Source organism: Tamandua tetradactyla, chromosome 12 (genome assembly GCF_023851605.1).
Source record: "Tamandua tetradactyla isolate mTamTet1 chromosome 12, mTamTet1.pri, whole genome shotgun sequence".
In the NCBI taxonomy this organism is placed as follows: Eukaryota; Metazoa; Chordata; class Mammalia; order Pilosa; family Myrmecophagidae; genus Tamandua; species Tamandua tetradactyla.
In genome coordinates, this window is record NC_135338.1 from 64701963 (window position 1) to 64715462 (window position 13500).

The following is a 13500-nucleotide window of genomic DNA, read 5'->3' on the forward strand; positions in this document are numbered from 1 at the left end:
GGGCTATCTGAATGCATTTGGGGCGTGGGCCAGGCAGGCAGAGGAACTGCTTTGGCTGTCAGAGCCCAGACCCCCCAGGAGAGCATCAGGGCGGAAAAATGGCAGATGGGAGGGTTGTGCTGCCTAAAGGGGCTTCTGGGGAGGTGGCAACAATGGTGTGACTGGGCCTCTGCAGCCCTGTGGGGCACCGCCTTGTGGTTGGCCATGGTCAGTGACTGTGGAAGGGGGTGCAGGAGCCTGCAGCATGCGGTAATGATACAGCATGCCAGGGCATCTGCTCGTGACCACTGCCCAGCATGGCCATTCCTGGTGCATTGTTCAGCTCACATGCCTGCTTGGGTTTGCTTTTTTGATCTCTCTGATGTTTACCTGTCTGATCTGTCCTGACCAGGCCTGCTGGAGTCCCAGCTGAGCCGACACGACCAGATGCTTAGTGTACACGACATCCGCCTGGCCGACATGGACCTCCGGTTCCAGGTGCTGGAGACGGCGAGCTACAATGGTGTGCTTATCTGGAAGATCCGTGACTACAAGCGACGGAAGCAGGAGGCCGTCATGGGGAAGACCCTGTCCCTGTATAGCCAGCCTTTCTACACTGGCTACTTTGGCTACAAGATGTGTGCCCGTGTCTACCTGAATGGGGACGGGATGGGGAAAGGGACGCATTTGTCGTTGTTCTTTGTCATTATGCGCGGTGAGTATGATGCGCTGCTCCCTTGGCCGTTTAAGCAGAAAGTGACGCTAATGCTGATGGATCAGGGGTCCTCGCGGCGCCATTTGGGAGATGCCTTCAAGCCTGACCCGAACAGCAGTAGCTTCAAGAAACCCACTGGCGAGATGAATATCGCATCGGGCTGCCCAGTCTTTGTGGCCCAAACTGTCCTAGAAAACGGAACATATATTAAAGATGATACCATTTTTATTAAAGTCATAGTGGATACTTCGGATCTGCCGGACCCCTGACAAGCAACTGGGCAACGGATTTAGCAGAAGGTAACTCCATTGGGGGGGTTGAACCGGTCTATCTTCACCGAGGTCCTCGAGCTCAGAAAAGGACCCTGTGGAGTGGAAGGGAGCGGCAGAGGCGCCCTCAAGGGCCGGGAGGGGCCCCGCCAGCACACCATCACGTTTCCTAATAGACTAGACACACTCCACTCTGAAGGAGTATTTATCCTTTGATGAGATAAATACTGCTGTCAGAGGTTTCCATTTTCATTTTTGAAGATCTAGTTAAGGTGGAAAACATATATGCTAAGCAAAAGAAACATGATTTTTCTTCCTTAAACTTGAACACCAAAAAAAGAAAACACACACACACACACACACACACACACACACACACGGGGATGGCTGGACATGTCAGCATGTTAAGTAAAATTAGAAGAATTTATGAAGTAATAATGCAATTCTGATATATTCATTCTGAAATTCAAGAGTGCAGTCTTGTTTTAAATATAGTCTGTCGTCTATTTTTAAGGCCTCATCTGGTCTCTGTTTTAATAATTTGTTTGTCCAAAGACCCTGAAGTACATCTGGGTCTTTTTTGAAAGTCTCTAAATTCGAACTCATTTTTAATTTAAAGTTCTACAGATAATTGTTACTGCAAACATTTTCTTTTAAAACGTTGATAGACTGATATTTCTTGGAAGAAAATGTAAACTATCAAACACTGGTTATCACTTGTGATAGGAAAGAGAATACTCAACCTGTTGTTATTTCTCGTTAGAGATGTAAACCTTCGATACCTGTCGTAGTCAATGACGCTGCTTCAAATCTATCACGAAAGGAGACTCTGCTCATGGATGCTGTGCATCATTTTCAGACTTATAATTGTTTTCACCCTAAAATAGGGCATTAGTTGAACTTTGGAGTTCTAAACAAAATCCTGTAGGTTTTAAGAATTCTGCCCCATGTGTTCAGATGAGCTCTCTACTGCTGATGACTTGGACCTCCAAGGTCTAGTGTCCCGGGGGTGGGCAGGTGGCATGTGCTGCAGGACCCTCAGTGGTGTGGCCCTTCATTCTGTCATATTGCTGCATTTTGTTAACGATCTCTGAAAGCAACATTTCTGCATAGAGATGGTGGCATACTGTACATGTGCCTTAGATGTGATATGCTGCTTCTTGATCCTGGTTTGTATTTAGTGTGGTTCTAGAAAACGGTAGCCTGACCAGGCTTTTCTTTCGACCAGTATATCTCTGTCTAGAAAAGGCCCTCAAACAACCTGTTATCCCCATGGAGGAGAAGTCTGGCTCTGTCGTTGGCTTCTTAAGCGTCCACTGCTTAATCGTCACAGATCCCAAATCTCTAGGCCCCAAGTGTGAGCCCCCTGCTCCTGGGGAGCCTGGTCTGAGCGAGAACTTGGTTCCACCCCCCAGGCTGATGTGGAGCAGAAAGCCACGCCCTCTCCTGTGCCCACACCTGGCTGTGGAAGCCCAGGGGGCTTGAAGTGGACTCCTCTAAGCATTCCAGAGACTGCCGCTCTGGGGCTGGCCCAGTGCCTGGCACACCTCCAGCGCCTGGCTCTCGAGGGCCTGGCCTGAACTGCCCCAGGGGCCCCTTCTCACTTCACTGTTTACCTTCCACCAGTGGTCCAACTGTGATAGGAGCCCGCAGCCCGCCTCCTGCCGCTTCCCTTTGGCTATGCACCACGCGCTAAGGGTGCTGTTAACACTGATGGGTGCTACACGCGTCGGGTGCTCGAGGCTAGCCGAGGTGTGCGGACTGCGCACTGCGCTGCTTGGTCAGAAAAGACGCGCCCCACCGTCCACTGCTGGGGCACGCGCCAGACTGCTGGCCTCAGCTCTCCCCGCAGCGCTGCTCGGGGTGGCGGGGTCGGTGCCGGGCTCCACCTTGTCTCTGGTGCTGCCACCTGTCCTGGGTGTGCCTTCGCCCCAGTGCCTGCTGGAAGTGTCCCCTCTGCACCCCCATCCTGTGCTTACCATAAGTGACTTCCTGGCTGCCTGCCCTGTAGTGGTTAGAATGCTCTGTGTTCCTTAGCTGCTATCCCTTCTTCATCCTCCTGGAAGTGCTTTGGGGGCGAGTCTGCCATCAGCCCTGCTCCAGAGGGGGTCATGTGTGTCACTGCCCAGAGGAAGCACTTCCTGCAGAGCTGCCGAAACCACTGTTCTCTTGAAGGTGCGCCTGACCAAACCAGGCCTGTCCCCCAGTTCCAGCCCCAAGGCCCAGGCAAGGAGACCACCTGGCACTTCCCACCTTGCCACAAGGTAGTTCCCTGAGGCCAGGGTTACCAGCAGGGCCAGTCTGCCACCTCCTTGCCCTTCATGAAGAGTATGTACAATGTTGACAAGTTCAAAATAAGCTACATTTTGGGCTCATAAAAAAAATTATTTCCATCCTCCTGGATTTAAATCCTGTTTTGGGTGTGGGCCTCCTGGAAGCGTTTTTTAAGAGCACCATTCTCTCACTGCTGGGACTTTCTCAGACCTTCCCGGATAGATAGATATTCCTGATGGATTCCATTGAGTGCAAGCTGGGTGAGTGGGCATTGTGCCCAGGGTGAGCACGGGGCACAAGCTTGGGGGCATGTGACCTGATGATATTTGTGGGGGCCTGAGGGTCCTCTGATCGCTGCTGCCCAATGCCCATTGGTCTCACGAGCTGCCTTGAGGTGCTTCCACCGCAGGACTCCATGTGCCCTCGCTTGGCGTTCACTGCCCAGGCTGGCGAGAGTTCCTGGCAGAGGTCGGCCCTCCCCCACCTCCTGGGGTCCCAGCAACAAGACCTGGAGGGTTTCTTCCTGCTTACTAGAAGTGACAGCATCCACCATTGGACAGAACCGTTCCAGGCCTTTTGAGAAAGAACGCTGGGCCTTTGTGCCTGTGCTATGCATAACCTGTCCCTCCCCGCCTCCAGAAATGAATTGAGAGTGACTTCCTGGCCCTCCTTGCCCTAGGTAGCCCCTCTCCAGCACTGTCATGCTGGCACTGCCCTGTGGCTAGCACGTTAGGGGTCACTTGAAGGGGTATGTGTTCTACCTGGGGGCTGAGGCGGGGGCGTTGCACACTGAAGGGAGGAGTATGGGAACCTGTGGGGCCTGCAAGGCTAGCTGGCTGGCTGCATCAAGACTGCAGGAGCCAGAGGTGGCAAGTATGGGAAAGTCAGACTGGGCTAGGTGGCACAGCAGGCTCACCAGGCCTTGTGGAGTCGACCAAGACCCAGCACCTAGGCTGGCTGAAACAAGCTCAAATTGACCTTTTAAATAAGTTCACTTTTTAAATTTCCCAGGTTCAGGTATAATGCAAAGGAGACTAAAATAGACATTTGTGTAAATTGTTCTGAGACACCATGCCCCCGGAGAGCAGGTCTTACACGGTGCCCTGTGTTCATGCCTGGACACGCAGGTGCATGTGAGTGGTGCAAGTGGGGGGGGGGGGGTGCTGTGATGGCTGATGGCCTGGCTGGGTCCACTGCCTGCTCTCGGGGCAGCGTCTCTGCCCGGGGGGTCCTGCCCAGGGGTCACTCGGACCAGCTTTCCTTGATGCCACATCAGCCAGTTGCAAAGGGGAGTGCTTTGACCCTGCGGCTTTGGCCTCTTTCCTGCTTTCATTCTCCCTGCACGTTCCCCTGTCCTTCCTTGTCCAGTGACCCCAGGGAGGTCTGGTGCAAGATAGTACAAGTGGTCACAAGTTGGGAACCCCAACTGGCCTCTGCTCTGCTCCCAGGGCAGGCCCCTGCACCAGGCCCTTTCAGGCCTGCTCACTGCTACTCTGCAAGGTGGGTAGCACCTTTCCCTGTCAGGCAGCGCTCTGGCAGAGCCAATGCTGACCCATAGCTGGCCCCTCCAGGCCTCCTGCCTCTACTGCTCGGGCTGGGAGCCCAGATGAGGCTTGTCATCCTGGCGCCCCTCACTCTCCGGAGTGTTGCTCACAGAGGTGATCCTCTCTGGCAGGTGACGTCCTCACAGCCAGTGATAGCGGGCACAGGAAAGGGTTTCTGGACAGATCCTTAAACTATAGGCAGCATCCTGAGGTGGCCACTTCCTTGTCAAGGTCGGGGCATCTAGAAATCCCACCCCAGGGGCTCCAACTCCCCCTTGCTCCCCTGCATATGCAGAGGGATGTACTTCTGCATGACTGCACGCCTGGCCCCAGCAGGATGATGCGCTGCTGCCTCCGTACAGCTTCCTGGGAGCTATCAGGAGCACACACAACTGGTTTCCATAAACTGAACCATAACACCCCCCCAAAAAACGTGCTCGTCTGCTTGGGGTACTTATCAGTGCATTGACAAGGGCTCAGTTGGAGCTGTAAAATACTATTTTTTTACTTTTAGTCTAGATCTTTACTTTCTAAACTGCAGGAGAGCTAAGGAGAATTCCAGAAGCTCCTTTGCATTGTATACAGCGTTTCCGAGGTGAGTGAGGGGTCCATCACCCAAATCTACTTCTCAACAAGGCCATGGTCCTATCTTCCGTTTGCAAACTTGGGTGGCTTTGTTAATCTCCAAAGTAAAGTATGCCCCGTTGGGTCTAGGCCCCATGACTTTCCATTCGGGTTGTGTTGGGTCTTAGCAAATCCTGGCTCCACCTCTGCCAGGGGCTTGGTCTCGTTGCCGTCTGGTTGCAGCAATGCTGGGGACCTGCAGTGCCACGTCTGATGTCAGAGAGCCAGAACCACGGGATGGCGGGTGGTGTGGGGCTGACAGCTGGTCCAAGGAAGGCGGGAACACCCCTCTCGTATCACGTGTCTCTGCTGGGAAGCTCACGCTTCCTCCCTCCTGCTCTGCTGGACCCTGAGCACAGCTTCTGAACTCTCCCTGGAAAAGAGGTGCCAAAGCTGGGGTTGCTGCACCCTTCTGTATTGGTGGTGGTTGGATTTTATAACTAAGTCCTCTTAGATAACCTTTCACAACAAATTAACTGACTTAATTGGCAAACACAAACGCCGGCCTTATTTCCAAGGATTTCCATAAGGAATCTCTAGAACACCTGTGACAGAGGACGCGTGAAAGTCAGTGTCTACAGCTGTGTGACATTTTTAGCGTTGCATTCTTTTCTGTGATGGCATACCTCTTGTGTTCATTTAACAAAGACCAAAGAAGGCCAGTCTCATTCGACTCTCTTTTTAACCCACCTGTTTTCATGATTGCCGTCTATAGTGACATTGGCTGTGAGGACCCAGCTCTGACAGTGCAAGTGGTTGTGACCAGTGACCCATGTCCTGTGTTTCTCTGCTCTTCTAAGAAAAAACAAAAGGACAGCTTAAGTTATTGCTCAGCAATAATCATGTTGCTAATGTGAATTAACAACATGTTTGATTTCCTGATAGCATTATTATGTTTTATATTTTTTGTTTATTTTATATTGTGTGTGGTTTTATTTGGTATTTATTTGTGTTTTGAGGTCTTGCAATATTTTTGTGTTTCTGATGCTAATAACTAAAGTTGTAAGAGTGTAGAATGCAAAACTTTGAAATGCTGAACTGTCATATTACAGGAAATAAATCTGATTAAGGAGTCTGGTTTTTTTCCATGCACCAGGTTTCATGGGCATTGGGAACTGGCGCCTGCCTCTTGCCTCCTCGAGCTTCTCCCAAGCTTGGATATGCTCGCACCTGAGGGGGTGTGCAGGACTGTGCTCGGAAGGCCCATGCATGGCAAGGTGCTCTGCTGTTGCTGTCCCCAAATCCATAATCATTTTTGAACAAGGGCCCACACAGATCCTTCGGCCTCTTGGCCTTCCCCTCAGGTCTGACTTGGAGGGAGTCCAGTGGGGTTACAGCACTCTCATCTGTGGGACATCCCTCCTCCTGCCAGGCATCTCACTTGGCAGAAAGAGGGCATTGGGCCCATACAACTGGCACCTGGCCTCAGCTCCACCTTGTCAGCTGGGAGCTTCGGGCCCTCAAAAGTAGTGACCATGCTAAGGCATGGAAGGACAGGCATGGCGGATATTAAAGTATTCCCATTGTGGGTGGCTGTGGGTATGAGGAACATCTGAGCAGCCTCTCGTAGGCAGAGGAGGAGGATTGGGTTGCTCACTCCACTTCCTCTAGGTAGTCAGTTACAGCCAGGCTAGGAAGCAGGAAGCCTCACACCTCCCTTGGGGTGTCTCTCAGATTATCTAGTGGGGTTGCTATTTTCTAGTGCAGAGAGCCAGAAACTGCTTCAGCCCCCCATCTTGGTCAGCACGCCCCCACCGCCCACCCCTGTCAGCATGGCCTCCCTTTTTGGTCACCACACCACCCTCTCAGTCACCACAGCCCCACCCCCCTTGGTTACCATGACGTCATGTCATCCTCACACCCAGGGCTCAGTTGCCAGGAGGTGCCCTCAGCCCTGCCATACGGATTCACATTGTCCGTGAAGGGCCATGTGGCAACAGGAGGCCTCTGAGGTCTCAGGCTTGGCCCAGGGTTCCATGTCTAACAGCCATTCTGCTCCCACTGGTGACCACAATGACCCACCAGAGAGCCTACCTGGAACCCAGTGCCTGCTGACCCTGGAGCGGAGTGCCTGAGGCTGCAGAGCTAAGGGTGATGCCTGGCCCTTCTGACAGGCTACCTGCCCAGAGCTCCTCTTCCCTGCATCTGGGATGGGTTTCTCCCCACATGCCTGGGATGGTGGCTCTGCTCAGCCTGAATGCCAGCCACCAGCTTCTTTCCCTTCACTCTTCTGGAATTGTTTTTCCCAGAGTCCTGCAGGGAGGGAACTGATTAATAAACACCAGCCCAGAGGAACACAAAACCGCTGGGCTTGGCCCTGGTAAGTAGAACGGAGCAGAGATGCCTTCAGGTCCTGGCTTCTGCATCCTGCAGTTGAGAGGAAGAGGCTCCAAACAGCTCCCCCTGGACGGGGGCGGGGGGGGGGGGTGCGGACAGAGAGGGGCGAGCCAGGCAGGCCCACACGTTTGCATCTGAGTCTGGTGAGTGGCCCGGGGGCTCGATTCCCCTTTGTCTTCCTGGCTGAGCCAGGAGGGGCCCTGCAGGGGAGAAGGAATGCCGTGGGGTGGAGGTCTGTATGGACCAGCCAGGTCACTGTCTGTGGGCCCAGACTGGGTAAAGGCCACAGCAGAACCTTGGAGAGTGGGGCTGGGTTTGGGGTAAGCAGGGCGCTGGCTGTGGGGAGCCGGCCCCCTGCACTGCCAGGTGCAGGAGCCCGAGTGTCACCCCCCCTTCTGGAGATGGGCAACCCATGAGGAGCCCCTGAAGCCAGGCCCAGAGCCCCCTCACTGCTGGTTCCCCCATTCGGCAGTAACCACCCCTCCCCGTGGGCCAATTTCACATGGTCAGATGGGCAGACATGGAGCCGACACAGACACCTGGCTGGGGCCTGCAGTGCCCACGAAAATCAGTTGTGGCAAGGGCACCTTGATGCTGCTTGGGGTTTACTTCACCTTTCCAAATCACCCAATAAGAAGTAGGACTGAAGGAAAAGAGACATGTCCATTTTAAACTGCATCCTTATTAAGTGCCCTGGATGGCAGCTGGACTGGGCCTTGGGGAACATGGAACTCAGAGGTCACCCCACACACTGGAGAGGGGGGGCAGGGGAAGGGGGGAGCAGCTGACAGGGAGTGTAGGGGGCACAGGGCCCAACAGGAAGGGCAGCTTGCAGCAGCTGTTAAGGGCAGGTGTGCCGCAGGCAGCCTGGGTTGTCCTGTGGGTGGGGTGGCGAGGCTCCTGGGTTGGGCCTAGACTGCTGGGCTGTGAGGTCACTGGGCTCAGGTGGCATGCTGGGGCATGGGGGACCCACACAGGGGTGGCACTGGGCTCCAGAAGGTTCCATCCTTCACACATGTCTACCATGGAGCTTGGGCCTCAGTCACACCCCAATCCAGCAGCTGTGGACTGCAGGGACACCACCGCACACCAGGGAAACTGCCTCCAGCAGCTCTGCTCTGGCTTCTCAAGCTCTGCTGTCCTTGGCCCAGGTCACAGCTACTTGCATGTTCCCTGCTCAGCCAGTCCCGCTGTCCCTCCCCCAGAGAGGGGCTGGGAGGGACCCCAAAGATTTATGAGCAAGGCTGCTAACTCAGTCTACCCTTCTCCCAGGGACATGTGCTTCCTCTTCCCAACCCCCATGGGATGACCCTGAGCCCACCCATCCCCATGGGAATGGCCCCTAAACCTACCTCCCATGGATGACCCCGAGCCCAACCGCCCCACCCCCCAACAGGGGCGACCCCTGAGCCCTGCCTGTAGCACCATCAAGCTTAGTGTTGGCCACCCAGCTCTGGCTCCTCTAAATCCTAGGACTTTCCGGAAGGAAAGTGCCCATCCCCCATTCCTACACCCCTGTCCACAATCCAAAAGAAGGAGGGCGCACATGACAGATTGAATCCTTCCATCCAGAAGGACAATGGAAGCTGGCATCTGGTGGGTTCCCTTGCAGGGGCCCTCCCCATCTTGGGGTTCCAGGTGGCTTTATCAGGGAGCTCCCTCCCAGTGCTCCCGAGGCCTTGACCCTCTCTGGGGTGTCCCCCTCTGCCCATGTTCTCTGTCTCGTATGAAGGGATATACAGTGGGCAGGAACTGGGCAGGGCCTGCTCCATCCCTCCCTCCAGCCGGGGGCGCCCTGGTCTCACCCCTGCCGGGCTGGCGCCTGAGTGGCCTGTGGGCGAGCACTGCTGTTCTGATTTGCAGGTAAAGGACCAAGCAGAGGGCAAGTGCCTATCGCAGATCCACAGCGCCGGGACCTGCCGCTTACCACTGTAGGACGCACCTGCAAACCCTAGACTCAGCTTCTGCTTCTCCCTCCCCAGCGCCCACTGGAGCCTATCCCCAGGGCCAGAAGGGACAGGGCCATCTGGAGGTGAGCAGGGTCTCTCCCACCAGCCCTAGCAGGGCCTGAAGGGCCAATGCCTGCTCTTAGGCGGTACAGAAACCCTCATCTCAGGAATATTTGGGGAGCATCTCCTGTGCCCCCGGGCACGGGCCAGCCAAATAGAGAGCTGGGGAGGTGACACCATGCAGAGACCTGAATGAAAGGGGGCCCTGCTGAGAGGGGGGCTGCATCCTCCCCCTCCCCCCCAACCCCCCACGGCCTGACTATGGGACCGCTATGGGAATGAAGGCCCAGAGCTGGCAGGGACCTGCCCGAGATCGCAAGGCCATTCCGGGACAAAGGGAGAGAAGGAGCTAGGGAATGGGGGCAGGAGGGAATGCCCGGGGCCGGGGTGTCCCGGCGTCCTCAGCGTCCCGGGGTCCGCGGTAACCGGGTGTCTGCTGCGGGTGGGATCTCTCTCCCCAGACGGAGGCCTCCGCGCGGGGCGGGTGCACGCGGGCAGCCAATCAAAACACAGCAATCTTTGGCCCTGTGATTGGCGTAGATGTGGAGGCAGGAGCCAATCAGAGGCCTCCCGGACGACCGGCGGCCCCGCCTCCCGCAGCCTCCTGGGTTGTGGGCTCGGAAGAGAGAGGCGGGTAGCGACTGACAGACAAGAGAAGGGGAGGGAAGAAAGGGAGGGGCACACGCGCGCGCGCGCGCGCGCGCACACACGCACACACACGCGCGCGTGGGTAGGAGGGGGCGGGTTGGGAGTGCCCTGAGAGCGACAATCTTGCGTGAAGCCGCCCTCCACGGGGCTCCCGCCGCCTTCTGGGGCTCTGCTTTCCTCCTGCTTCCAACCGAGCGTTCTCACTCCGCACACGTGTGCACACTGGGGTGCCTGATGCTCCCGCACCTGTTTCCTGGGCCGTCTAGGGTCAGATACGGCGTGGTTCCCGCCATCCTTCGCCCGCAACTTTGCTCCGGAGTGGATCCCGGAACCCCTTGGCTGCTTGGGGCGAGCTGGGGCCTGGCTCCCGCTTTGGCATGGACTCCTCTCCCTTTCAGGGCAGGGGAGGTGAGCGTCAGTATCCCACAGCCACCCAGGCCCCAACGCCCCCTATCCTGCCGCCTTCAGTCGGATCTCTGCACTGTGGCGGCAGCTGTGACCTCATCCTTGTGTCTCTGCTTTCAAGCTGCCTCTTTCAGAAAGCCTTCCCTGGGTGCACAGTCAGCATCACTACTCTCTCCACAGAAGCACAATCTCTGAGAATGGCCTTCCCCGGGTGGGGGTGGGGGAGAGGGAGGAGGCAGGGGGAGAAGGAACAAGAGTAGTCAAAGTTTCACTTTCCTTAAGGCCCAGCCATCCGACCCTCAGATCCTCTCCTGCCACCCACCCCTAGTGCAGTCCACTTCTTGTGTCAAGAGAAAGAAGCCCTAGTTTCTGGCCCGGCCTGCCACCCCTCCCACTAGGCAAATCAAGACCAGACTCCAGGATGGAATAGACTCTTCCAGAACCAGGTTGGGCTGGCATAGCTGACCACTGACAGCAGGTGGCCCAAGAGAAGGCAGACCCCACGAGGAAAGGGATGGTGATGCAGGTAGCACTCCCTCTCTTTCCCACTCAGAGGAGGTGCTTCCCCTGGCCAGGGCACAGGAGGCCATGCAACCCCAGCAATGCTTCTCCTCCCTTGGAGAAAATACCTGGTCTGGGGGGGAGAAACCCACTGTAAAGCAAAGACCAGAAGAAGGGTGTGCCAATGGGGAGAAGTTTACAGATGAAGGGTGAGGAGGCAGAGAAGGGCTGGGTGGGCTGGAAGTCGGGGGAGAGGTGCCGGGGCATTAGCAGTCCTCCAGGAACATATCCAACCCTGATGTCACCCTGCTGTATTCACTCATCCACTGTCCACTCATCCTCCTCCTTTCATCATCCCTCTCCTTTCAGCCACAGCTAAGAAGTCATCACTGATTCACCTCCCACCGCCATCCACTGGTCACCCCATCCACTGTCTACCCACCCATCTCTCCAATGACTCACAGCCTATCTCCTATCAACTGATTCACCACCCTCCTTGCCCCTGATAAAGTCATCCAATATGCCATCCACAATCTATCCACCATCTACCCAACTCACCTATTCACCTTCTATCATCCACCCCTCCCACCACCCACGAATCCATCCTAAACTCACTCAGCACCCATCCAATCCATCTAGGTGCCTGAGGCATAGACCCAAGCATCCATCTATCTGAGTAAACACAATCCTCCCCCACTCATCCTGCAGCATTCATCTATCCACCTATCCTGTACTCATTCACAATCTGTCCACCATCCTCTGTCCATCCATCCACCCATTTGTATTCAATCACCTGTATTCTCATCCATCCACCCATCCAACATCTCTCTTTCCACCTACAAATCATTGGCCATTCATTCATCATCAATCCGTTCCTCCACTATTTTATCTCATCTACCACCATCTGTCTATCCATTCACCATCCCAAGTCCACAATCAGTATCTCTTTCTCATCCACCCTCCACTTCTTCAACAAACCATTCATCCAAATACATCCCTTCTATAATCTAACTTTCACCCATCAACCATCCATCCATTTATCCAACCACCCATTCATTTTTCCACCACTTAACCTTCCCATCATTTCCCTCCATCCAACTATCATCTACCATCCTTTTAACAGTACCATCCACCACTGTCCATGATCTCCCAGGTATCCACTTATCCATACAGTATCCATTCATTCACTATCAATTCTCAATATTTTTCTACTTACCATTGGTTTATTTATTTTCAATCATCCCTTCACAATTCACTATCCTCTTTCCACCTACCATCCATCCACCTCACTATCCACCATCCACTGCCTTCATCAACCTCCACCTCAATCATCAGCTATCCACCATTCACCTTCTCCATCAACATCTATCATCCACTATCCATCTCCACTATCTAGCCCCCACTTCCACCATCCATCCAGTCATGTTCTACCACCCATCCAACACCCTGGACCACTCTCTATCGAACCATCATTCATCATTCATCATTCCCCATCTACCATTTCACATCCACCATGCATGAGCCATTATCCATTTACTTATCCATCATCCACCCAGTGAAGTATCACTCATTCTCAATCTACCCTCCTTTGATTACCATCCCCTCATTTACTTATCCACCATCTTCCATCTATCCTCCATCATTCATCCACTAAAAATAAAAATGTCCTCCAAATCCTCCACCACTCATTATTTTTAACTGTTCACTATCCATCCATCATTAAACCATCCCTCTCCATCACGCATCATCCATCTGTCCAGCCTCCATGCCACCGTCCTTCCCCAACCATAACCTTCCCTCAGCTATCCACCACTCATAATACATCTTTCTCTACCATTCATCCATTTACTGCTCACCCTCCACAGTCCATGATTCATCCACCCCCTCATATACCACCATAGGCTGTCATCCTCCACCAGACCAGAAGGGAGGGAGCTGCCCAGCCTAGGGCAGCCGCAGCAGAGACAGAGAAGTGGTCGGGCCTGAAGGTTGTGCACACCCTCCTCACCTCTATTTCATGGGGCAGGTCTGCCTTGCTGGGCTGCCCTTCCTAGGAACGGCAAAGTCCTGAGGCCCCACATGGGTCCACATGGGGGAGGCAAGGAGACGAAGGACAAGGAACCTTGGAAGAGCCTTAAGAGTCTGCCACACTAAGCCTACTTAAAATTAGGCCTAAGAGTCACCCCCAAGAGAAC

The 13500-nt window shown here is 54.6% G+C and overlaps 1 protein-coding gene across 17 annotated transcripts in view; it reads left to right on the forward strand.

Moving 5' to 3' along the window:
* Positions 1 to 7655, forward strand: part of TRAF3 (TNF receptor associated factor 3) — a 187872-nt gene extending 180217 nt beyond the window's left edge. For 9 of the 17 annotated variants that reach the window (XM_077123635.1, XM_077123637.1, XM_077123636.1 and 6 more), the window contains one exon: positions 392 to 7637. In XM_077123635.1, coding sequence (XP_076979750.1) covers positions 392 to 963 — 572 coding nt within the window. In that variant the 3' untranslated portion in view covers positions 964 to 7637. Of the gene's footprint in view, positions 1 to 391 lie in introns of all 17 variants that reach the window. The other 8 variants (XM_077123640.1, XM_077123639.1, XM_077123624.1 and 5 more) reach the window with 2 other exon arrangements.
* The last annotated feature ends 5845 nt before the right edge of the window (positions 7656 to 13500 follow it).